At 47.1% G+C, this 26,173-nt stretch overlaps 1 protein-coding gene across 3 annotated transcripts in view; it reads right to left on the bottom strand.

Moving 5' to 3' along the window:
- Window positions 1–3,994: 3,994 nt before the first annotated feature.
- The window catches only part of LOC135909309 (titin-like), a 204,235-nt gene continuing 182,056 nt past the window's right edge, over window positions 3,995–26,173 (bottom strand). For all 3 annotated transcript variants that reach the window (XM_065441257.1, XM_070531661.1, XM_065441248.1), the window contains 2 exons: window positions 24,241–24,381; window positions 3,995–4,474 (listed from right to left, as the gene is read on the bottom strand). In XM_065441257.1, the coding sequence (XP_065297329.1) occupies window positions 4,374–4,474; window positions 24,241–24,381 (242 nt within the window). In that variant the 3' untranslated portion in view covers window positions 3,995–4,373. The remainder of the gene's footprint in view (window positions 4,475–24,240; window positions 24,382–26,173) is intronic.

Genomic DNA, 26,173 nt, shown 5'->3' with positions numbered 1-26,173 from the left:
CTAATTAATCGCACGACGTTAATTATTTTCGGGATTCGAACGTCTTGGGATATTGCGAAAGCGAGGTCGCTCGAGGAAAGAGAGGAGCAGGCGTGCCTGAATGACTTTCTCTCACTCTCTTTATCTCCTTTCTTTATCTTTTTTTGTCTTTCCGCCTGTCCTCCTTGTTCACGATTGTTGTTTTTCCTCTCTGTATCTTAAGCGCGAAACTTCCACTGCCACACCGCAGCGCTTGGGAAGGCGTTCAAATCTCCAGAAAGCGTCGTTAATTTAAATTGCGAATGGAGGCCCTTTCTTCGAACCACGTAAAACCCTCCTCATCCCGTGTCTGCCTCTCTTTCTCTCTCAATATCACGCCATCTGCTTTCTCTCTTTCCTTCATCGTCTCTCACCTTTCCCCAGACAGGCAATTGTAAGACGGCCACTGCGGTGAGCATGTAAAGATAACCAAACGCGAGCACGAGAGAGACCAGCGACGGTACGCGCCGCTTCCCGCCTCTTGCGTTCCGACTTCTCTTCCGCTTCCCGCCGACCACTTTGTGGAATTCGTTTCAAAGGAACAAATTCTGCGGCTGCCCATTCGGAGCGAAAACAGTTTTTGACTGTTCCTCGGGCGGTGGGCCATAAATATTTATTACGCGCACCCGGTACCACGCAAGTTCTATGCCAAGTTAGCCATCTCTTCTCTCGCTTTCTCCCACTTCACGTTCTTTTTCTTGTACTGTTATTATTTCAGTTATTAAGGTTCGCAGTGCGAAATGCCTTATATCACGGCCTCTTTCTTTCGCTATGCTCAGAGGTCGAAACTGAAGCACTACCTCGAAAATTTTGGCAGTGCTCAAGCAACGCACACACATCCATTTTTCCAACACACGAAGCACACGTTGTTGTTTTGGCACACGTATTGCTTTATTCTCGCAGGCCTATCGTCTGGGTGCGCCGAGTCGGTCGAGATTGCCGGTTCTTTCGGACTAATGGACTAATAGCACTAAAAGGTAAATTGCGGGACTTAACGTCAGGAAACTGTGCAGGGGCTTATAAGGGACTCCTTATGGAGGGCTGCGGAGAAATGCTTTCTACATAAAGATTGTTAATAAGAGCAAAGAAATAGCTGGCTAAAAAGAAATAAAAAGCAAGTGCATTGATCGAGGGCGCGTGGCACAGGAGTTGTTCGTCTTCTTGCTGGAATAAACGTCGGCGTAAGACACGCCGCTCTCGGCTCTTCGGACGCATCCTCCTTCTCTGTGCTTGAACCCTGGTCTACGGCACAGCGAAGGACCTCGGGATCGTTGCGCGGCCTGAGGTCCTATAGAGGACGTTGCGGCTAGGGCTCAAACCCACGACCTCGTGTTCAGCAGCAGAGCGCCCTAGTCCCTTAGCCACCGCGGTTTGTATAGGCGGGTGTGTACGAAGGCAACTATGTGTTGATGCCTGCCTATGCCGGATGCAACGGTAATGGTCTTCCTTGGCAGAGCTCGCTTATTCCCGTGATGCGGATCGAATATTTTGTTACGTGCTGGGAAAATAGCAACAGCGCACATAGGACGGTCAAATATGCAATACGGGCTCAACGCGTGTCCGTACATATAGTGCGCTGTTACTAGTTCCCCAAAACGTACAAATTCGTTCAGCGCTCGATTCTTCCGTAATTACATAGAATCCGCCGGTTGTGTGCGGGAGCGCTCTGAAGCAAGCACTTGATGATGTCGTAGGTGCTTCCAAGCAAGTCATGGTGGTCTGTCAAACAGCCGGTAAGCAGCGAATACGCCGCTCGACGCACAGTGACAATGCTGCCTCCTGAAAAAAAAGTAAGTTGGGATGCCCATAAATTAGTTAAAATTCGGAGAATCGTTGGCGTGAATTAAAAGTTAGAGACAACGGGAATTAAAAATTAGGAAAGAAGGGATAATTCAAATACGATAGTTTTGTGTCTATAGTTTTAGCATGATTGACTGACAGCGATGAGTGACAGGCAGCAACTGTCCCTCAGTTAGCCGCGCCTCGCCGTAGGGGTCATTGCACTTTGCTCCGGGAATCCAGCTTGCCTCGACGTGGGGGCCAGTACCCCCTGCTTTTTCTTGGAATCGAGATGGCTGCTGAAATGGGGCGCCACCGCAGCCGCTCTGCAAACCTGCGTTTACTTCTAAATGAAACCAGTCGACTCTCCGTTCGTAAGCTGCCGAAACGTGCATTCCTTGCCTCCGCCAAACCGAGCTCCGAACAGTGTCATACCAACTAGACTGAACGTCAATATTTGTGCAGATTCTTGCCAAGCAACTTTGGTCATATGTATTTATAGTGATACATTGTTATTTGGCGTAAGCATAGCGGAGGTATGTATTTGTGTGTATAACAAGAGTATGTATGTGCTGTACAAGGTGTGAATAGTTCGATTCCGTATGCTAGATCCGATAAGGTGCGCAATAACGTTAGCGCTAAATTCGTGTAGCAAAAAATTACAGTTTATTATTTATCAATTTTCCCGCAGCACACACATCATTGTTGCAGCTGCTTGAGTCAGTGTTGCCCCGCGCAGCCACCAAACACTCGTTTCTCGTTGTTTCTCTGTTTCTCGTTGAGGCCGTGTAAACACGCGAAAGAAGTGAAAATGAATAAATAAACTGTTTTATTCAATCAGGTTCGCAGTTTTCTTATATTTTTGTTTGTACAGAGAATGAATGCAGCGGCTGGTTGGTACAGTACTGGGCCTCGAGAAGACAAACAACAATAAAATCAGTGAACCCAGTTACCACGTGGCCCATTTTATTATTTATTAGCTGATCGCTACGTTCACTTTACTTCAAACAGCTCTAACAGCAGATATCCTACAGTCATCATCGAGTCGATGTCCGGCAACTGCACCTCGCGAAACAACCGTCGCACAGTCATTGCAACATGGAACGAAACTGTGACGCGCTTGCCACCAACGCAGGCCCTCAAGCCAAAGATGTGTTGCCTTAGACTGCCACGTCCAAAACATATTGAAGCTAACAACACCAACCTCACGCACATTTGTTTGTAACCAAAAGCCAGTAATGCGCATTTTAAAGCAATGGGCAAACGAGCGAAATTTGCTAAACGCTTAAAAAACACGTATATAAAGAAGAAATTAGTTTAAGTTAGTGGAGCATTCTTTCAAAAATCAAGTTGCACTTATTTGACGGAGCGCGACCAATGACGAGCAGTGTAATCAAATCATAACAACGATCTGATTATACGAGACGCCGTAATCGGAGACTTCGCATTAATTTTGACCACCTAAAGTTCTTTAAGTAAGCACATTTGTGACAGCTTTTCTGAAAGATTGGATGACGACTGCCGTGTGTGCCGAAACAACGGCATCCCAGATCTCGCCTTTTCACTCATTCTAACAACGCTAAACGTAGTAGATGTAGATAAAAATTTTGAAGACCAGCGAAAGCGCTGTATTTTAAGAGCTAGCGCATTTTCTGTAAATTTGGGCAGCGTTTGGTAGAATCACCGTGGTCCGTGCGCCGCATGCTGGCCGCTTTGCCACCTGCGTCGTAGGTTTATGCACTGTCTAATAGTGTTTCCTAGTCAGGTCGCACCTTATAGTTTATAGGTAGTTGTAAGCTATTGAGATATTGAGAAAATGCCCTTGATTATTTTTTTGCAGGTACGTCTGCTCATTTTGAAATAGTTTGGCTCTGGTTGGGGCATTACGGTGCTCAATGCTCACGTGAGCGTAAGGCGCGCCGTGTGCAACACAACATAGAGCATAACAGCGAGTCGTTTGAAGAAAGTATGGTGACTCGCCTGAAACAATATCAAAGCATGTTTGCTCGGACGTTCGATACTTACAGTTAAGGGCAAACAGTTACACAATCCTTTTTCGCACATTTTCGATAAATTTTGCATTCACCTCGCCGTGGCAAGGCGTGTGGAATAAATAACTTTACATCATTTGCAAAAATGCAAAACTTGCTTCAAGTGGCTGCCACTTGAAGCAGATTGAAGCAAGTACAAAACTTAATTAATGGCGGACACCACCTTAAGTACTTTAATATGCAAGAAACTCTGAACACATATAGACATGATCAATTCACAACTTGCTATATCTTGGAACACGGTATGTTTGCCGTGGGTGGCGGGGTAAGTGAGGGTCCACCACCGTCGATTCGGGTAGTCTACCGTTTTGTGGAAGCCAACAGTCATCGCAGGAAAATCAATACATTCGCACATTCGTCACCTACAGGAGCGGCCTGCGATCATTTTTCACGGGTGTACAAATAGACGCATGTCGCAAGAGAACTGCACGGCGCCACGGAATCTTTGGCAAGAACAGCTTGACGCATCACATTTCCTGAGTTGTCACGCAAGCGAAGGCGGTAATGTCCGGGGTACGTGTCGACTCAGCCTTGGGGCGACCATATCCGCAGAAGCCACAGTTGCGCAGCCAAAATAGCCACACTGGCTGACTGCGCCGCTCCTGCAGAGGTTTGGGAACGCCCGCCTGCGAAAAGCGTGACCGCAAAGTAGAAAAGGAGCGTTGTTAAACAGCATCGGAATTAACCGCCAGACAGTCGGTAGCCGTTTTAAAAGCGTAGCTTGACAAGTAGAAACGACAGGTGTCAGACCGAAAAACTCGACAGGACTCAAAGGAAGCTGCACAGAAAAATAAATTCATCAAACTAAATTACTGAGTCACGCATCTGGGATAGCGAAAATACTAACATTACTGCAAACGCAGACTTGATAATAAGCAGCAAGACGCCAAAAGGAATAAGCACGTGGCGACTCCACCTTAACACTCGCGCTTTAGCTGCTCATGGCATCATACAATTTGCTGGCACCTGCTCGGGTCTAAATAACGGATTACCGATAAGCAAGGATTAAAAACAAGTGTAAATTCTGTAGGAAGTCGGCGTTCCACCAGGACAGTTCTGAGAATTTTCGCCGCGCAATAACGAGAAGAACACGCGTAACTTATTTCTAATATTTGGCGTTAAGCTGACATACCGGTGGCACACTTTGAGTGTCAAAAACGATGAGAGAAGCACTGTTCTTCATTTTTCATGTTATAGCAGCCACACTTCTCCCTACAAATAACGACGCCCAAGCCCAGAAAGATAAAAGACAGCGGAAAGCTGGGCTAGTTAAAAATTAAATTGCCTTGCAATAGTAGCTTGCCAAAACCATGATATTATTATGTAGTGGGCGAAAGTCAATTCGGATTCATTTTGACCACCTGGAGTTGTCTAAGGCGCACCCAATGCAAGGTACAGACGTATTATTGCATTTCATTCCCAGTACAATGCGGTTGCCGTGGCGGGGATTTTAACCCGTATCTTCGGGCTTCAGTACGCCACTCCGGAGGATTAGCCGGGCTAGTTGGTTTAGATTTGTGGAAAATTATCGCAAACAAATAGACGCAGAAAACCTAGACAGAAGAAGTGCTTGTCGTGTCTAGGTCTTTCTTTATTGATATGATATAAGGAGATGTTGACCCACAATTTAAGGCGCCGGCTAATCCTTAGCTGTTGAATGGGTCTAGCCTACAACATACATGGTTAAAGATTACATATCAAATAACCCTTTCATAAAGCACCAGAACTTCTCAAGCAACGTTTTCACAGTAACACATTCACGTAAGAAATACATGGTACATACAATATACAAGTTAAATGACTACACAGTTCTGTAGAAGAAAGACTCAAAAATTCAAATGATACTGTCGCCTTATAATACAGCCCTTAGTCATCGGGTGGTGAATACATCGTGTAAATTCATTATCACATACAGTCACTACAGAACAGTCAAAATGAAATAATCCGCAAGCACAGTATATATACAGCGACTTTGAAATGAAAGGAACATTAAAAGCGTTATTAACGGCCAATAATGCCACTGTCTTCGAGAAAACTTTCTAATGCTTTTAAAGCGCTCTTCTGCAAGGCCGTTGTTGGCCAAATACCCAAAAGTTTCTTTGAACTGAAAGGTCTGCGGTCTAATGTAATTATGTATATCGTCATCTACAAGTCCACAGTCACATTCGGGGGTTTCCGCACGGTCAATTCTATGTAGGAAATGTTTTGGTTAGGCAGTGCCCAGCCTTAATCGATGAATAAGGGTTTCAATATTTCTTTCTAATGACAATGGAAAATTGAGTTCAATGAACGGATCGATATGATACAAATCCGAGCTCTTAGGATTCTGGTCAAACCACGTATTCCTACACATATTGAAAGACGTTTCCATTATGATGTAGCGTAATTCATTCTTTGATATTGGGAACGAAACCACATCATCTCTGAGGTGTGCTTGTAAAACTGCTTCATCAGCTGCTGTATTGCCAGGAATGTTACAATGCCCAATGCCCTGGAATGCTATTTTATGCTTCGCTTGCTTTGCCTTTGTGAGGTTTTTAAGTGTTTCGTTTATTATGCTATCACTGATTGTTTTTCCTTTTGTGCTGCAGAGTGATGTTAGAGCCACCTGCGAATTACCTATTCTTGCGCATCTCTTACTGATGTTATAAATTTTATTGCATATAGGATTGCGAACAGTTCAGCAGTTGTGTACGAAGTCGCACGAGATAACATATATGATTCTTGTTCGTTGAGGTGCGGCATAATGAATGCTGAAGTTGAAGAGGTTGCTGTACTGGAGCCATCTATACAGACGTGTCTGTCTCCTGCATACCGCATATATATCTGATAAAGTGCTAGTTTTTGAGTAGCGTGAATGGACATGTCTTTTTTTTTTCTGAATATCCCGTCTACTGACAATTCGATTTTTAGAAGTCTATACTGCCATGCAGGATATTCGACGTCTGAATTCCAAAATTCGTTTCCTGGCAATATGTGAAGATGTTCTCAAATTTCCTTATGAACATAACTTTTATCTCGTTTCATTATGTCGAGAGCGAATGGGTGGCTTTTATACTGTGTTTGAAGACAGAAATAATGCGGCATGTCTCTGTATTTTCTCACAAGTGGAAACGGTGATTGGCGAGCCTCAGCTATTATAAGATAGCTACAAGTCGCTCGTGGAACTCCTAGACATATGCGTAGTCCTCTAACTAAAAGTCTTTGAAGTCGCTCTTTTGACGTGTGAGAAAGTCCGTGTAAGAAGGGTGGGGAATGTGCGATTTTTGTCGTAATAATGCACTGTAAACAGTCAGCATGGACAATACTGATCCGCCCCATGATGTGTCTGGAAGTCTGCGAAGTGCAGTCACTATCGCATTGACCTCATTTTCGAGTTTTTTTTTTATGTGGGGTGCCCAAGATAGCTGCCTATATCAAGTATTGTACCAAGAAATTGATGCTGTGTGACAATCATTAGAGGGTGTCCTTACAGATTAAGAGTGTGTGTGTTACAGATTAAGAGTGCAATGTGATCTGAAGTGATTGAACATTAGGGCAAGATGTCCAATACACACATCATCAGCATGCAGTGAAAATCTTAAATGTGATGGCAGTCTTCTTGTTAAATCAGCCATGATACAGTTAAAGAGAAAGGGGCTGAGTGCGTGCAGTCTTGCAGCCACGAATTTTATATCAAGCACAATTTCAACGGCTGACGTTGGCACAGCTGGCACAGTTGGAGACGATTAATCGCGATGCTATGCGCACAATCACAGCACTGCCCCGCATCACTCCGATACCAGCCCTACAGGAACATGCCCAGCTCAACACAATTGCAGAGCTAATTTTGCAACGTGAAAAAGCACGTGAAATAAAAAAGCAACTTATTCCGGCTGTCGCTGCGCTGCATGCTCATTTTCACCGCGGCTCTCGGATTGACAATCAGCCCTATCCAATGCCTCCCTGGGAATTCACCAGCATCACAACTAATAAGCCAACGAAGTTACGACGCAGCGATACAACAGGTACTATTGACGAACACAACATCGTCGATGCATCATGCGTTAACACCTGCAAAGTTTATACGGATGCTGCCATTCTCCCAGACGGCGGAAGGACATCATTCTTGAGTACTACGCATAATTTCATCAGCGGCCACCAGCGCTATTTATCTACTGAAGCCAGCGCTCTAGTAATAGAACTTCAAGCCATCCACGACGCTGTGCAAGATGCGACATCTAAGCTGCCTACCATCAAGCAACTAGACATCTTCACGGATTCTTTAGCGGCTATTCAGGAACTCAAGAAGGTCGATAAGGCGATGGAAATCTGCGAGAGCATACTGACACGTGTACTTATCTTTATCGCGCAACCACGTTTCGCCGCTTAACAACTGTAATCGCAGAGCGAGGGACGCGCCTGCATGTATCCGACGTTTCTGGAAAGTTATCGGCGCTTCTATCCGCGTGTCTGTTGTCGCCGAACCATGTGTTATCAGATTTCATCGCGTGACACGAATGGTGTAGAACTTTGTGGAAGACACGCGGGTCCCATCAGTTAATCTGGAACATTCGACGACTGATCTATAAAAGCCGACGCGCTTGACCCGCTGATCAGATTTTCGACGATCGCCGAGAGTGTTCGCCGCTTTCGTTGTGCTATAAGTGTAGCCTGTTTTGTGGGCACAGGTTCGCCCAATAAAAGCTAGTTTTGTATTCCACCGTACTGCTTCTTTCGTCACCGTCACTACCACGTGACATCTGGTGGAGGTGCTTGTGCGTTCATGTACCGAACGCCCCCGCAAAGCCGCGATCCAAGCCCAAAGCCCGAGGACAAAACTAACATCGCCGAAGACCAGCGTGCTAGCCGCAGACTGCAAGGACTGCCCCCAGAGCACGGACGTCTACCTGAGTCGACAAAGAAGATCGTGGTCAAAACAACCCCAATGGATGCCCCAGCGTCCCCCGTTATCCTACAACAACCTCGGGACCCACCGACCTTCCATGGAGCAGCGACTGAAGACCCAGAATCCTGGTTGGAGACCTACGAACGAATCGCGACTTTTAACAACTGGGACTCCGACGACAAGCTGCGGCATGTATACTTTGCCTTAGAAGATGCCGCCAGAACGTGGTTTGAGAACCGGGAGTCGACCTTGACGACATGGGACCTCTTCCGTACCGGCTTCCTGCGCACCTTTACGAGCGTCGTGCGCAAGGAAAGGGCCGAAGCCATGCTGGACGCCCGAGTGCAGCTACCTAACGAGAACGTCGCCATCTTCACGGAAGAAATGAAACGTCTGTTCCGCCATGCCGACCCGGATATGCCTGAGGAGAAGAAAGTCCGCCTTCTCATGCGTGGTGTGAAGGAAGAACTTTTCGGCGCAATGATACGAAGCCCACCGAAGACCGTAGAAGAGTTCCTTCGCGAGGCCACCAGCATCGAGAAGACACTCGAAATGCGGAACCGGCAATTCAACCGCCGTACAAGCTCTACCCACTACGCCGAGTTCAGTCACTCGCCGCCGACGACCTACGCGAGACTATCCGAGCTGTCGTGCGGGAGGAGCTACAAAAGCTGTTCCCATCATCACAGCCTCAAGTGGCTTCGATTGCCGACGCCGTGCGTGAGGAGCTCCAACAACAACTTGGAGTAGTCCCTGAATCGCCGCAGCGTGAGCCGCAAGCGATGACCTACGCCGCCGTCGCACGCCGTCAAGGACCCCCTCCGCGACCGCGCCAGGGCCCTGTCACGCCACAGTTTCGTCGTCCGCCGCCGCCGCCGCCAGCACGACCACCCGTCGCCCAGCGCACCTACGCGAGGAAGACGGACATCTGGCGTGCTCCTGACCACCGCCCGCTCTGCTACCACTGCGGAGAAGCGGGTCACGTCTACCGACGATGTCCGTACCGGGAGATGGGACTGCGAGGTTTCGCCGTCAACGCGCCGCGTCCACAGCTTGGCGAGCGCCCACGTGACATCGCCGATTACCTCGCCGCTACTCAGTGGAGCCCTCGACGGCCGTCCCGTTCGCCATCACCAGGCCGCTACCTGTCGCCGCAGCGCCGACCATACACTGGCCCAGCCCCGGGCCGGTCAGCGAGCCCATACCCGGAAAACTAAAAGCAGCAACCGATGGAGGTGCGGTTGCTGTTCGTCGAACTGACGAAGATCCTCCGCCGCCGACGAAGACGACGAAGAAACCATCTCGACGACCTAATGACGACACGCCGCCGTCCCGACGAAATCTGGAAGCCAAAACTACACCGACGAAAGACGACTTGACGAAGCGACGTTCCAGTTTCAGTTCAACACGACGCAGCCATGATCCGACGCCAAGACCTAACTGCAACGCCAGACAAAGAACCACCGACCTCGACGTGCTTCTCGACGGCCACGCAGTTACCGCCTTAGTGGACACCGGTGCTGATTACTCCGTCATGAGTGGACACATCGCCGCCCAGTTGAAGAAGGTTAAGACTGCATGGGAAGGCCCTCAGATTCGCACCGCTGGAGGACACCTCATCACGCCGACTGGGATCTGCACGGCAAGAATAACCATTCATGACCGGACTTACCCTGCCACCTTCGTTATCCTCCAACAGTGTTCACGAGACGTCATTCTCGGTATGGACTTCCTGGACCAACACGGCGCAATCATCAACCTCAAGTCGAAGTCAGTAACGCTGTCGGAAGATAAAGCAATGCCGCCGGAGAGCGCTCGTAGTCACCACGCCTTGAGTGTGCTTGAAGATCAAGTGAGCATCCCGCCTCGCTGCAGCATTGTTATTTCGGTCAGCACCGAAACACCCGCTGACGTAGAAGGCGTCATCGAAGGCGACCAACGTCTACTCCTAGACCGTGAAATTTGCGTCGCAAGAGGGATCGCTCAACTGCATGGAGGGAAAACTGAAGTGTTGCTGACAAACTTCAGCCAGGAGTTCAAGCACATCAACAAGGGCACGACGATCGCGTACATCGAGGAAATTCTGGAAACAAGTAATGCGCTTGTCCTATCGGATTCCGCCGCATCTACCCCGACGACCATGGTTCCCGAACCAGACTACGACATTAATCCAAATCTCCCTATGATTAAGCAACAGCAGCTGAGAAGTCTGCTCCGACGATACAAAGGCTGCTTTTCGACGTCATCGAGGATTCGACAAACACCAGTCGCCAAGCATCGCATAATCACCGAGGAATGCGCTCGACCACTCCGTCAGAGCCCTTACCGAGTTTCGGCGCGAGAACGTGAAGCTATAAGAGAACAAGTCGACGAAATGCTGCGCGACGACATCATCCAGCCATCGAAAAGCCCGTGGGCATCCCCTGTTGTTCTGGTAAAGAAAAAGGACGGAACCCTACGTTTCTGCGTCGATTATCGGCGTCTGAACAAGATCACGAAGAAGGACGTATACCCCCTCCCACGAATAGACGACGCATTGGATCGGCTCTGCAACGCTAAATACTTCTCGTCCATGGATCTCAAGTCTGGCTATTGGCAAATAGAAGTCGACGAAAGAGATCGCGAAAAGACCGCCTTCATCACCCCAGACGGCCTCTACGAGTTCAAGGTTATGCCATTCGGACTGTGCTCGGCGCCTGCAACGTTCCAGCGCGTGATGGACACGGTTTTAGCAGGATTGAAGTGGCAGACCTGTCTCGTATACTTGGATGACGTCGTCGTCTTCGCCGAAAATTTCGACGTTCACCTTAGGCGGCTGGCAACAGTACTAGAGGCCATCAGGACATCAGGACTTACTCTGAAGCCGGAAAAGTGCCGCTTCGCTTACGAGGAGCTTCTATTTTTAGGCCACGTCATCAGCAAATCTGGAGTCCGCCCCGACCCGCAGAAGACAGCTGCCATAGCAAAGTTCCCACAGCCCATCGACAAGAAGGCAGTGCGTAGATTTCTTGGCATGTGCGCCTACTACAGGCGATTTGTCAAGAACTTTTCACGCATCGCTGAGCCGCTGACGCAGCTAACAAAATGTGACGTCGAGTTCAAGTGGGAAACGCCGCAGGCCGAGGCATTTCAAGAACTCAAACGACGCATGCAGTCGCCGCCCGTACTTGCGCACTTCGACGAGAACGCCGATACCGAAATCCACACTGACGCCAGTAGCCTAGGCCTCGGCGCCGTCCTGGTCCAGAGAAAAGATGGACATGAACACGTGATAGCTTACGCTAGCCGGTCGTTGTCAAAAGCGGAAGGCAATTATTCTACAACCGAAAAGGAATGCCTCGCCATCGTTTGGGCTACAGCGAAATTTCGCCCTTACCTATATGGCAGGCCATTCAAAGTCGTCAGCGACCATCACGCCTTGTGCTGGCTAGCGAATTTAAAGGATCCCTCAGGACGGCTGGCGCGGTGGAGCCTCAGACTACAAGAATATGACATCACTGTAACATACAAGTCCGGACGAAAACACTCAGACGCCGATTGCCTATCACGCGCCCCCATTGACCCGCCGCCGCAAGATGACGAGGATGACGACGCCTTCCTTGGTATAATAAGCGCGGAAGACTTCGCCGAACAACAACGAGCGGACCCGGAACTTAAAGGCCTCGTCGATTATTTGGAAGGGCACACCGACGTTGTCCCCAGGGCATTTAAGCGCGGATTATCTTCCTTCACGCTTCAAGACAGTCTACTCGTGAGGAAGAACTTCTCACCAGTCCGCGCCAATTACCTTCTTGTTGTCCCGTCAGGACTTCGTCCAGAGGTATTGCATGCCCTACATGACGATCCGACCGCTGGACACCTCGGTTTTTCCCGGACACTCTCGAGGATACAACAAAAGTATTATTGGCCGCGCCTGACCGCCGACGTCGCCCATTATGTCAGAACATGCCGAGACTGTCAGCGACGTAAGACACCGCCGACAAGGCCAGCCGGATTACTACAGCCAATCGAGCCTCCTTGCCGACCATTCCAGCAGATCGGGATGGACTTGCTGGGACCCTTTCCGACGTCAACAACCGGAAATAAGTGGATCGTCGTGGCGACAGACTACCTCACCCGCTTCGCTGAAACTAAAGCACTGCCGAAAGGTAGCGCAGCCGAAGTGGCGAAATTCTTTGTCGAAAACATCCTGCTTCGACATGGCGCCCCAGAAGTCCTCATTACCGACAGAGGAACGGCCTTTACAGCGGAGCTTACCCAAGCCATTCTGAAATACAGTCATACAAGGCACAGGAGGACCACGGCCTACCACCCGCAGACGAATGGCCTTACGGAGCGGCTGAATAAGACCCTCGCCGACATGCTAGCGATGTACGTCGACGTCGAACACAAGACCTGGGATGCCGTCCTGCCGTACGTAACATTCGCTTACAACACGGCGGTGCAAGAAACAACACAGATCACGCCGTTTAAGCTGGTTTACGGCAACGACGACGCTCGACGCCATGCTGCCCCACATCACTGACGAAGAGAATGTTGACGTCGCTAGCTATCTCCAGCGCGCCGAAGAAGCCCGACAGCTCGCCCGCCTACGGATCAAGACCCAGCAGCGTACCGACAGCCGACACTACAACCTCCGAAGACGCTTCGTCGAGTACCAGCCCGGCGACCGTGTTTGGGTATGGACCCCGATACGCCGGCGAGGACTCAGTGAGAAGCTGCTGCGACGCTATTTCGGACCCTACAAGGTCATCCGACGTATTGGCGCACTAGACTATGAGGTCGTGCCAGAGGGCATTTCGCACTCACAGCGGCGCCGCGCACGATCTGAAGTGGTCCACGTGGTGCGCCTTAAGCCATTTTACGGACGCTGATGAACTTCCTTAGTTTGTTGTTTTCTTTGCTACGAGTGCTTTTCTTTGTTACTTTCGTTTGTTTGCAGCATCGGGTCGATGCTTTTTAAGAGGGGGGTAATGACACGTGTACTTATCTTTATCGCGCAACCACGTTTCGCCGCTTAACAACTGTAATCGCAGAGCGAGGGACGCGCCTGCATGTATCCGACGTTTCTGGAAAGTTATCGACGCTTCTATCCGCGTGTCTGTTGTCGCCGAACCTTGTGTTATCAGATTTCATCGCGTGACACGAATGGTGTAGAACTTTGTGGAAGACACGCGGGTCCCATCAGTTAATCTGGAACATTCGACGACTGATCTATAAAAGCCGACGCGCTTGACCCGCTGATCAGATTTTCGACGATCGCCGAGAGTGTTCGCCGCTTTTGTTGTGCTATAAGTGTAGCCTGTTTTGTGGGCACAGGTTCGCCCAATAAAAGCTAGTTTTGTATTCCACCGTACTGCTTCTTTCGTCACCGTCACTACCACGTGACAATACACACTATGAATAGTAAGACAGCTACTTGCGTCAAGGTACACTGGATTCAAGGCCATTCAGCGAACCCTCACAACATTGCTGCTGACCAGCAGGCACACTGCCCTCCTAATCCTGATCCTCCCCCTATTCCCCTCCCACCCCAACCCCGTAACTCGCTGCGAGCCCGTAAAAATGTTCTCCGGCAGGACACACGCGCTCTTATCCCACCGTGTGTCTGCTCCCTCCCCCTTCACCTTACTAGGGCGGAGGAAGTTGTGCTTAGGAGGCTTCGGGCCGGGGTGGCCCTTACACCGGCTGTTGTCTCAAGGTGGAACTGGTCGAATTTGCCACTGGGTGCTACGTGTCCATACTGCTCCGTTCCTGTGGTGGAATCAGATGCATACCACCTAATATGGACATGTACGGGTTTACAATCGGAACGCTCGCGTCTCCTACTGCAAGCCGGCCTCCGCTACAGTGCGACAACCAGCTATGACCGCTGGATACATGGTAACAGATTTCACAAAACACTGCTTCAATTCATACACAACACAGGCCTCACAGCACACATATAATACACATATACGCTACAACAATTATGCCTTAAGGGCAAGCCTTCATCGCAATAAAAAAAAAAAGAGTACGCTTCCCTGTGGTACTCCCTGTTTGACAACATGTTCAGCACTTTTTCCTTCACGTGTCTGAACAAATATTTCACCACCTGTTGAAAATTCAGAAATCCATCGCAAGGACCTGCGAGACATTCCGAGTACTAACATACTTAGCAGAACATGAACGTGATTAACAGTGTAAAATGCCCTATTGATGTCTAGGAATACTACTATCGTCAAGTTCGTGTTCCACACAGGTTGCGATATCAAATATTGCATCCATTGTGAATCTCTGTTCTCTAAAGCCTGCTAAGTAGTTGGACAACACCTCTATTTCACTACACCACCATTGAAGTTGCGCGTCAATCATTTTCTCCATTACTTTGCATAAACAACTTGTCAAACTGGGTGAAGGATTCAAGGCACAAGGGCGTATCACCCGGTTTTAAAAGTGGGATGATTCGAGCGACTTTCCAACAGTAAGGTACACTTCCTTCTATCCATAGATTAATATAGATGCATAAGAAAGCATTTGTACCTGTCGGCAAAAGGTTTCTTAGCATATTGTACGTAATGCCGTCCAGCCCAGTAGCAGACCTTTGACGACATAAAGCAATTACACATTGAAGCTCGGTTAATGTCAAAGCGTGATCTAGTTGTTTATGTTGTGCCCAATAGTAAGCAGTAATTTTCTGCTTAGCTAATACTACTGAATTATCAAATTCTGCACATTGCGATGAAAAAGTAGGTCTGGAAATAAGTTCATAAAATTCATCTGCAACTATTGTCTCACACGTTCCGAGCTACAGTGAGAGCACGAAATGGGAAGCTCTGCGTTACAGATCCGCTTAAAAATTCGTGTGACAGACATATGAGGAGACAGCGTGCCGCAGAAATCGCGCCCACGCTTTTTGCCTAAATTTTTCATGCATCTGCGCATTACAATATGAATTTTCTGAGCGTTTTTTGTATGCTTCTGAGCTTCCTTTCTGTCGGTACGCTCTTTCGGAATGATGTCTGATGGCTCTTATGTGTTCATACTCTCCGTCAACTGCAGCATAATCTTTTGAAATTGAGACCTTCATTGTACATATGTTCACATTATCCTGCAAAAATTCACTAAATATTTCGAGCGTTGTATGTTGATTAATTGGATACGTTAGGTGAGTGAGTGAGTGAGTGAGTGAGTGAGTGAGTGAGTGAGTGAGTGAGTGAGTGAGTGAGTGAGTGAGTGAGTGAGTGAGTGAGTGAGTGAGTGAGTGAGTGAGTGAGTGAGTGAGTGAGTGAGTGAGTGAGTGAGTGAGTGAGTGAGTGAGTGAGTGAGTGAGTGAGTGAGTGAGTGAGTGAGTGAGTGAGTGAGTGAGTGAGTGAGTGAGTGAGTGAGTGAGTGAGTGAGTGAGTGAGTGAGTGAGTGAGTGAGTGAGTGAGTGAGTGAGTGAGTGAGTGAGTGAGTGAGTGAGTGAGTGAGTGAGTGAGTGAGTGAGTGAGTGAGTGAGTGAGTGAGTGAGTGAGTGAGTGAGTGAGTGAGTGAGTGAGTGAAACAACTTTATTTTGTCCACTAGAGACGTAAGCAAACGCCACGCCACCTGGCTAGGCCCACTCGGGGACCATCAGGTGGAACCTGACGGCCCTGTCGCGAGCCCTCTGGACTGCCAGGGTTTGAGAGGTCTGATCCTGGGCCCTAATCAGCTTCTTCATTTCCTCTTGAGTGAAAGGAGGACCGGCAGAGGCGCAGCCCCACAGGACATGTTCGAAGTCCGCATAGTCAACACACAGAGGGCAATCCGGGCTTGGGAACCTTTTCAGTTGGTCAGTCTGCTGTAACGCCTCATATAATAGAGCTTGTTAGGCTGATTTACAAGCATGCGAAAATGATCACTTCTGCGCGTTTCCATATCCGTTGTCCATCCCACACCATTCACTAGATCTTGTGAACACAGGGTAAAATTTATGCAGCTTGAATAATTATGTCCACGAAGAAATGTTGGCTATCCATCCATTAAAACAGTCTAGCTGCATTTCTCTATGGCTCACTCAATAGCATTACCACGTGCATCACAGGGACCACTGCCCTAGATAATGTTGTGTGAATTGAAGTATCCACATATAAACGCATTGGAATGAGTTATTTTGAAGGTATCCACTAGCGCTTCTGCTGAAATACGGTTTGAAGGTTGCAGATATTGATTAATCACTATTATACACTGCTTACCAAATGACACTTTACATGCGATGAATTCTGGAAAGTCTGAATCACTGGACTGACTTTGATAAGATCATAAGTCCTTTCCGACGCACAGCCGCACTCTGCTAACAGCACCTTGACGAGACGTCTTGCATACGACAAAATTCGAGAGGCGAAAATCGTCACTGATTCCCTCCTCTTTAATGCAAAGTATTCGAAGTTGTATTTTACAAGCAGTTTACGAAAGTCAGCACACTTCCTTCGAAGACTGTTGGCATTCCACAGAAATATGCAGACATTGTTGTAGCGGTTATTCATGTACTGCTTGCCTCAGTTTTGGCCCGGATTGCTGACATAATAGTGCTTACAGAAGCAACAACGCTTTCACTTCTGGTAGGCTGTTTGCTTCCGGCAGAGCAGATAGGATTGCCTTAAGATCTGCGAAAAGCATTGGCAAAATCAGTTGCGTCACCAATGAGGTGGTATGGTCGCTATTAACTGGCGTTATTTCTGCAGTATGTGAGTAAGGTCCCTGAGAATACTGTGTGCGAATATTGGAGCTTTCTGGTGTATTACTTTCTGCCTGTTGTCGTCTGTGTTTCCACAGCACTGATTCATAAGACTGGGTGCTTGACTGTGATCCTCTTGACTGGCCTCATGATTGCACTCTAGGTTGCTCGCTTGAAGAGGAATAGTTTGTTGGTTCTCTTGACTGTGGTGGTTCCGGTGCCCACTGAGGTGGGTGACCTTGCACTGTATGAACAATCTCAAGGTTTGGGGAGGGTTCATCGAAAGTTCATGCCGACGCATTTCTGCCGCTGCCTTGTTCTGAGGGCAGCCTGTGTAGCAGGGGACATGGTTCCTCGCACAGTTCGCACATTCAGGCTGAAGGCGTGACTTTCGCTCCTTGTGGTCATGATCTTCTGAGCAGATTTTGCATCGACTTGTGCTGAGGCAATATTTCACCATGTGCCCAAATCGCTGGCAATTATAGCAGCGAAGTGCTGGTCCTAGATATTCCTCGGCATAATGACTGGTGAAAGCTAAGTAAGTTTTAGGGAGACCGTCTCTGAAAGTCAGGATTGCTGTGTGAAGTGGATGCGACTTTACTGCTCCATCTTCGTGGCGGTAATACTTTGTCTGCGTGCCGATATAACTTCTGCATCTCTCAAGAAATCTCGGTTGCTCGTCTATATACTGCACAAGAACACTTCTTACTTTCTCAACGTTTAGCCTATATGACTCTGGCATGAAGGGCTTGACATTTAGGCCAACTACATTTGAGAGCATCAGAAGGCGTTTTGCAGATGATAAGGGAACAACGCTGACACTGAAACTTGCAACCCTCACCGTCTTAAAAAACTGTGCTTTTTCTTTGGCAGCGGAAACTATTTCGGCAAACACTCGCGGTGTGGATTCACTTGCCAAAAAGTAGTACCTTCGTTTGTTGGGCGAAAGACAACTGCGATGCCTTCTTCTCGTATATTCTTTTACGTGACTAAAGCAAATGATGCATCCTCAGCCACCTCTTCTTCATCAATTAGCTGATAATTCGATGTTGTGTCGTACTTTCTGTCCTCTAGACGAGGTTTCTTCCTCTCGGCTTCACCATCAGCCAATGTTCCTGAAGTTAATTCCATGTTGTGCCGAAGTTAATTCCGAGTTGTGCAAAACCAAACCTGCCGGTTTTATGAAGCTTTGTGACGCCTGCAAGCCCCCACGCTTGCAGTGTATGTTTGGTCGGTGACTTTGTGCAGTGCTCTGATTTTTCAGATTTTTTTTACATTTACGGTCAGCATTGACGGCGATTTCCAAACAAGACGTCGGGTGAATATTCAGCAGGCCGGGTGCCTTACAGGTACGACGTTTCTTTTTTAAGGACCTGGCTATTGCCCTGCCACTACGGTGGTCGGCAGCTGAGAACATCGTGACGAGCCTTATGCTCGTCCAAGTATAGGAATCCATACGAATGATACTACAGGTCGCAATGTGTTTAGAGCTCTTGTGTACATGAACGCCATCCCCATCGTTCGTCGGCCCACAAAACAATGAAGGCACTTTTGTCCTTCTTGAGGGCCACTGGCCTATGTGAACGCCTTTGAATCGCTCGGGCCTCACAAGGCTCCTGCATGCGTGCGCGAGCTCACCACGGCTTTCCTCCTCCTTCCTTCCCACTCTCTGTCTTATCTTTCTCTGCCATCTTTCCAGTCCCCTAGAGTAGGGTAGCCAACCAGTCTCATTTCTGGTACCCTGCCTTCTCTTTTTATTTCCTCCTCTTTTTCCTGTTTGAGCTTCTTTAAGGTCAACCTGACAGTTACATTGTGTATCCCTTTAAGACGCGACCATATGCATGTGATTTTCAAGCGACGGCGACAACCGACTGTGACGAGAGACAAGTATGGTTGTCGTGGAGGGTAATCTGTTGCCGTCGCTTGTCCTGTCACCGGTTTCTGGACAGCCAGAAAATTTCTCTGGTACCGGTAAATTCACACGGCAGCTTCCGGCAGCTACCAGTGATTGCATAACATTCAAGCACCCGTGCTATCCAGGGCTCCCGCTTGGATAGGGTTCCGTATTGAAAAACATGAAAAGACGTTTTTACCCTAGAATTGTTCGTAAGAGCTCATTTCAGCCAACCCTGATGCTGGACATATCATTAGCGAAGGCAGCCGGACAAGGGTAAAGAGAACTTTGAAGCAAAAACCTTTGTGAATTCGGCCCCTCATTTTCCTCTCGTTACTGGCTCTCCGTCATGACAACAAGTAATAAACGGTATAAACAGTCTTCGCTTAGTCTCACTACACACAGAAGGCAAAGTATTGAGATGTTTTAGGCCTGAGATACCACCGAAAGCTGCGAGAGTTCTTCTCTTTCGTCTTACCAGATATGGGGCACTAGAGCACTGAACGCAGGCGATGTGGAACGCTTTTTTAGCTGATGACAACGGCACATTAAAACTAGATATGTGGTACACACTGGTTAAAACGGTTGTCTCATTGCACGTTTTCATATCTTACTATTTCACCGGCGCATGATTGTATTTATTATTCGGCTAACAATGAAAATTTGTCGCTTCTTTACGTCATGTCACGTCCGTCTGGTTGCCCCACACCACGACGTGACTACGCGACAGGTTCAGCCGTTCGCGTCCCTTGTCGCCCTCGCTAGAAGATCATGTGCATATGGTTGCTTCTTTAACCCCTACGATTGAGAAGTAAGATGTATGTCCTATTTCTTCATGCATCACTCGGACCGGACAGTGTTCTGCCATGTGCTAGCTTTTAAGTTGTGTGCCTGTAGCTCATATATTGAAAACGCCGAAATTTTATGGCACGCGCTGAATTTTCCTTATTGCTCACAAAATAAGGAGATATTGATAGCCGTTTCTTCAAAGTGGAGCGGTTCACTTCACTCAACGGAAACTTGGCAAACAGAAACTTGCATATACTTGCCGTAGAAGTACGTCAAAGGCGTAAACCAATCGTTCACATAGTTCCTACGGCCTACTGTTGCTAAGAGGTGTTTTTATTTTGAAAACGTCGGAACTACATCACATGATGAGGCATCCTGTGCTAATGTTAGTTTAGAAGAGTAGGAAATGATTTAATATCTCTTTAACTATACTCTAACGTAGAGGTTTTGTTTTCATATCACTGTACTAATTGTTTTACGACTTTATTATGTTAAGGAGAACGCCTAAGTGCCTCCTGGGCCGAAAAATCCGTCGTTCAGCGTTATCTAAAAATTGACTGTCAACGTTTTTTATCTGCTGGCGTTGTTTATCACTCCAAATCGTTTTTGTACACTAACAGCAGAATGTGAACTTTTTTTAGCTTACTGGTAGCAGAGATTTTTTTCCATCGAGGTGATAAGTCCTGCATCGAAGAATATTTAGTCGATAAACTCCGAAAAACACTTTCAGAACTAAGATCCCGTCAATTGCCTTAATTATTTTATAAGAGACTCAAAGTATGTTGGGGGACTAGTGCCAATTTAAAAGCCATGCGCGTGCCCGTAAGGTTAGTTTGAGGGCATATTATGTACTGCATGCATGTGCGCTCGTCGCAGTGCGCTTTTACAACACGTCTGGATGGTTGCCAGACAAAAAAAATAACAATTTACCCTCTCCTGAGGCTAGTTAGATGTGCTATTAGCTCAACCGTTTCCTAAAGTCAGTTTAAACAAATACAGGGCAATTCCAGGGGAACGGCCTGTTAAGCAAGTTACTCTCGCTCATTCTCACTTCATCTCGATACCCCTTCCCCAGTGCAGGGTAGTAAACCGGACCTGCGTCTGGTTAAACCTCCCTACCTTTGCAGTCTTCTATTTCGCTCTTTCTCTCTGCCCTTGCTGATAAATCTGAAGCTGTTTCAGGTAAAAATGCCGTAATCACATTATGCGTCTGTGACATTTGCGCACATGAGCCAAACGAGAACAAGGTGAAAACGGGAGCCAAAGTTTTGACAAGTGGACTTGTCTTTTTCAAGGCGACATATGCTTTCCTCGGCAGATTATATATAGGTAGGGTTCTTCTAAAGGGGAGGGGGAAAGGCGGGTGGGTGCGATCAAGGCAGAAAGCTGCGCTAGGTGGTGTGTCATCATTATTCAAACTGAAGGTGTGTTAGTGGCGAGGGTGTAGAATTGAGAATAAAAGGGTGCTGTACAAAACGGCAGTGACACGGCCGTGTGTCAGCCGGCGTGTCAACGGCCGTGTGCCCAGCACCCCTCTATTACTTGCTTCGCTGGTGGTCGTGGGCTATCGTGTTTCTGAAATAGATAATAAAAGGAAGAAGTGGCAGAAAACGGTGATCGTGGAAAAAATATAAAAAATTACTGCAATGGAATAAAGGCATAAAGAAAAAGAAGACAGAAAGAAAGGTAAAAAAGAGTTAAGCAACCAAACTAAGTGTTGTTGCCTATAGCTTGAAATTTAGCATAGCGAATAGATTCTAAACCTCCCTTTGAAACGTTTATGCCTATCGGTTGCAATATCTTGAAGTTATGAATAAGGTATGATTCGCAGTATTTTCTTTCTCGTTCAGAACGGAAATTTGACTGTAAGATGTACGACATGCTGGGGACTCTCTAATAAACAACTGCAAAAGCCAAAAAGCCGCACGTCGCTGATGGCGGAAAAATAATAAAGGGATGCCGTCAACGACTAATGGCTTGTAGGCGACAGCAAATTCTCATGGACCTTAACACTATCCTCTACGGCGAAGTACGTGCCAAGAGGATGAATCTCATTTTACAGTTCCTGTTTTCTTTTTTTCTTCTTTTACCTGTGTGTAACGCGAGTAGCTTCTTCAAACTCACCGCAGCTGCTCGTTATAACTGCGCTGGAAGATGAGTATCCGAACGGGTGCAGTCAAGTCTCAGATACAGCTTAGAACAATGATAATCTAAATATCTGCAAGAGATGGCCGTCACGAGTTGCGTACGGCTCGCATATCATTATGTTATGCGTCAACGGTTACAATTTTACCTCGTGTCACATTCTCTCCCAGTTTCTTTTCGTAAAAGCTTTTTTTTTTCGTGAAGGTTGCAACAGTTTACTGCCACACCATTTTGGCATTAAAGACACCACCTCAATTGTTTATCGCAAATCTATCAGTGCGTTGTCTTCACAGTCAGTTTATAATTTTCCGTGAAGCAGGCGCCCGTGATATGTGGCCAGAACATTTTTCCACGAAAGCTGCATGCGTTGACTGTTTGCGCACCATGAACTTGATTGGGGGACCATTTACCAGGGGTAAGCAAATACTACGTGTGTGAGTAATAGCAGTTTACACTCGCACAATAATTGTGCTTAGAGCCTCCGAAGCCTTGTAAACAATGGTGTCTTACATATTCCGCTTGTCTCACTATAATATTTTTCTGAGAAATTGAGCATGTTCTTTAAGTCAAATTTCTTATTCATTATGGAACTTTCTCTTGTTGAGCGGTAATTACATATTGTAAAATAATAACAAATAAAAAATACGGTATATTTTTTTGACAATTTTGTTTAAAACACGAGTCTTAACTTCTATAACTCTGACTCAAGCCTGTGCACATGTGTTTTTAATGGCGAATTTTTTTATGTGTAATAAGTTGTTGTATTCAGTCTTCTAGATTTACGTTTGTGCCGTTTATACAGGGTTAGTAATCGCTCTTCGAGTGTCACACTTAGGGCTCCATCGTGCGCTAATTTGCTCTCGTGTAAGCATCTCTCATGTCTCTGTACATAACTCTTTAGCTCTAACTCGTATTTCGCATGTGTTTCCTAATTTTACGGCGTTTCTAGTGCTTACTGTGTCTTTGTATCGCTAGGTCCGCGCATTTTGGTTTTCTCCGCAAGGAATACGCGACTCACTGCGCTTCTCTGTAAATCATGCTTTGCTGTAATAAGTATTACACTGCAGCAAAGCACGCTCTAAGGCGGTATGTTTTCGTTTAGTTTCGTCTTTTGTTCTGGTATTCGCTTTCTTTGTCTGTTATATTTGGTGCAGATTTTGCTTCTGCTATTATTTTTCACAGGGCTCTACATCTGTAGCTAAAGCTATGTCATTATCTGACAAAACACATCTGTCTTGAACTTCCAGGAACGGAATCACGGTTGGCCATGCATAGTCTTGGAAAGACACTAAGGAGACTAAAGAGAAACACTTAAATTGTTTAGACGGTGAAATATAATTTCTGTGTTTTCGTTGAATTTCGCAGTTATTAGAGGATAAAGTGAAAACGAAAGCCTAAATTTTTTAATTTTGCGCTGAAACCTCAACGCCGGTGCGATGTCACGAATGTGCGTAGTTATAATTTTTAAACTATTTTCTTGTATTTGGACCACTGTGGCTCAGTAAATGTTCATGAAACTGGCTATATGCTCAGTCTTTGGCTCTTTTAGAATGCAGTGTAGCTCATTTTTCTTGATAGTAAGTTAACGAGGCCCGAGAAGACGTCGTCCAAATCTGTGACGTCACGGCAAGGAGTTGCAAGAACTTCAAGTTGGCATCGCCACCCGCCTTTCATCTTTCCGCCTTTTCTGGCTTGCCAAGCATCGTCTAACGGTAATAGTGAATGTTAAAGCGTTGTATCAAGGTAATTAATTACACAGCTCAATTTATTTTGTCACTTTATTGTTCTTTTACCATGGTCTCTGCTGAAGGAGCTAAGTGAGTCAATGACGCAATTAAGAAGAGTAGCACTTCAGCCGTTATTAAAGCATTATCGACACATGCATCAGACTTCGGAAACGTAGATATAAGAGTAAATAATCAAGAACGAGTTAGACGTTCTCTGGGAACAAAGAAGTAGTTTTTTTTTTTAATTTGTGACATCAGACGTCAGGTTTACCTTTTTGTCCTCTGGAAGACTCCTTGTTGTGAATGCCATCTTGAAAGTGCTGCACTTCCCAACGGCCCTGTGTTTTGTCAGAGTTCTTGACTCCTGACACGGTGTTGCTTGTCGGTTTCCGGTGAGTCCAGTCAGCGCCACCTGCGGATAAAGAGAGAATTTCACAGTATATGAAATAACTAAAAAAATGCACCCCCACTCTTCTCGGGGAAGCACATTTTGCGGCATTGAACTTACGACCAGAGCACCGTCATCTTTTAACGCGACAGCGTTAAGGAGCTCATGTCGCAGAAAAGCCGATGTCGTCGGCGTCGTCAGCGTCTGCCGTGAGCGAAAAATTTCGGAAGGCAATTCATAAATAAAAACAACTTGCAAGATGGGCTGGGTGGGAATCGAACCAAGGTGTCCGGAGTGTGTGACGGAGACGCTACCGCTCAGCCATGAGTTCGATGGCTCAAAGCGCGACAAAAGCGCCTCTAGTGAATGCGGTGTTGCCTTAGAAACGTGTTATAAAAAGTTATACTGAGGTGTATATCGGTAATTATGAGCATGTAAATTACAGAAGTCGAAGTTAAACGAATAGCGAAGTACGTTTCCGCTACATTTCTTCTGCGCTTGGCGCACACGTAGAGCCATCTTGCAGCAAACACAGCAGATCCCCTCCTCGCAATGTACGGCGTTGACCCGACAGGTGGCGCGCCACTCACCCGCTTCTCCCCTTCGTCTCGTTTGAGCGCATTGGGTCCGTGCGGGGGCCAGTGCGAGGATGCCCCAATACCCTTGCGATAACGCTATCGCATTCCACTCTTGAAGTCAAAGCGTAAGCGTCCTCCAATTTTTTGTGTTAGTTTTGTAAACGCAAAGATAGAGATTCTCATTTTGTGCCTTCTCAGTGTCAGGTTGTAGTGTGAGGTTTCGTGCGAACGCATGAGGTGTCATGCGTTAGTATTAATGGTAATGCCACTAAAAATACACGGAACATCAGATGCACAACCGAGTGAGTTCCTGGCTTCGTTATCGTCGCACATTAATTGGTCACTCATTGACATTCTCAAGCCACTTTCTTAAAGCTGTAACGGGCAAGTAATCCGCGCTGTTCTAAGAGCGTAAAAACGAACTAAATGTGAGAAAAGGCGACTTATATTTGCGTTTTTCAGTAATTCGCAAGTATGGCCACACATTTATGTTTATGGAGGCCAACGTTTATTAACGCGAGAACAAGATATGTCCCATTACGCGAAAATCCGTCGGCGGGACCGAAAGATGCTAGTAAAACGGCCGACACCACTAAGAGTAAGAACACTTAAAAAAACGCTCGGATTGACGTTAAATTTCTGAGGGAGGTTCCTTTAAACAAGTTAAACTTGTGGCTTTGAAAATAAATTTTTGTACATTTCGGTCTGGGTGGAAATCAAACCCCGGTCCTCCGGGCTGCGAGACGAGCACGCTTTTGCCAAGGCCGCGGTGGTTTCACAGTTCTTTCCAAGTGTGCCTAGTGCGTACGTTCATGAGCGCGTTCATGCGTGCAATGAGCGCGTTCACGGTGTTGGAGGCCCAAAACGGTATAAATGATTTTGCATTGCCACACGTAAGCACTCATAGAGAGAGAGAGAGAGACAGGAAAGGCAGGGAGGTTAACCAGACGCACGTCCGGTTTGCTACCCTGCTCAGGGGGAATGGGGTATGGGATGAAAAGAGAGAGGAGATAAATGGATAGCACAGTTTAGCGCACACTTGAAGGTTCGCACCGAGTCTACACACGGTTGCCAAGACCTGTCGACTTGAGGCATTTCAACAGCGCTCTCGTGGCTTTCTGTGCCAACGACGCGTACGGCCCTGGTCCGAGGATCTTCATTACCGAAAATGGTCTAGAGTCCAGCTGGTTCAATGCTGTCCGGAGTGCTTCACGCTCGACGTCGTATTGGGGACAGAT

This window comes from Dermacentor albipictus, chromosome 1 (genome assembly GCF_038994185.2).
Source record: "Dermacentor albipictus isolate Rhodes 1998 colony chromosome 1, USDA_Dalb.pri_finalv2, whole genome shotgun sequence".
Taxonomy (NCBI): domain Eukaryota; kingdom Metazoa; phylum Arthropoda; class Arachnida; order Ixodida; family Ixodidae; genus Dermacentor; species Dermacentor albipictus.
Note: the sequence above shows the minus strand (reverse complement) of the source record. Positions and strands in the feature narration are given on the sequence as shown.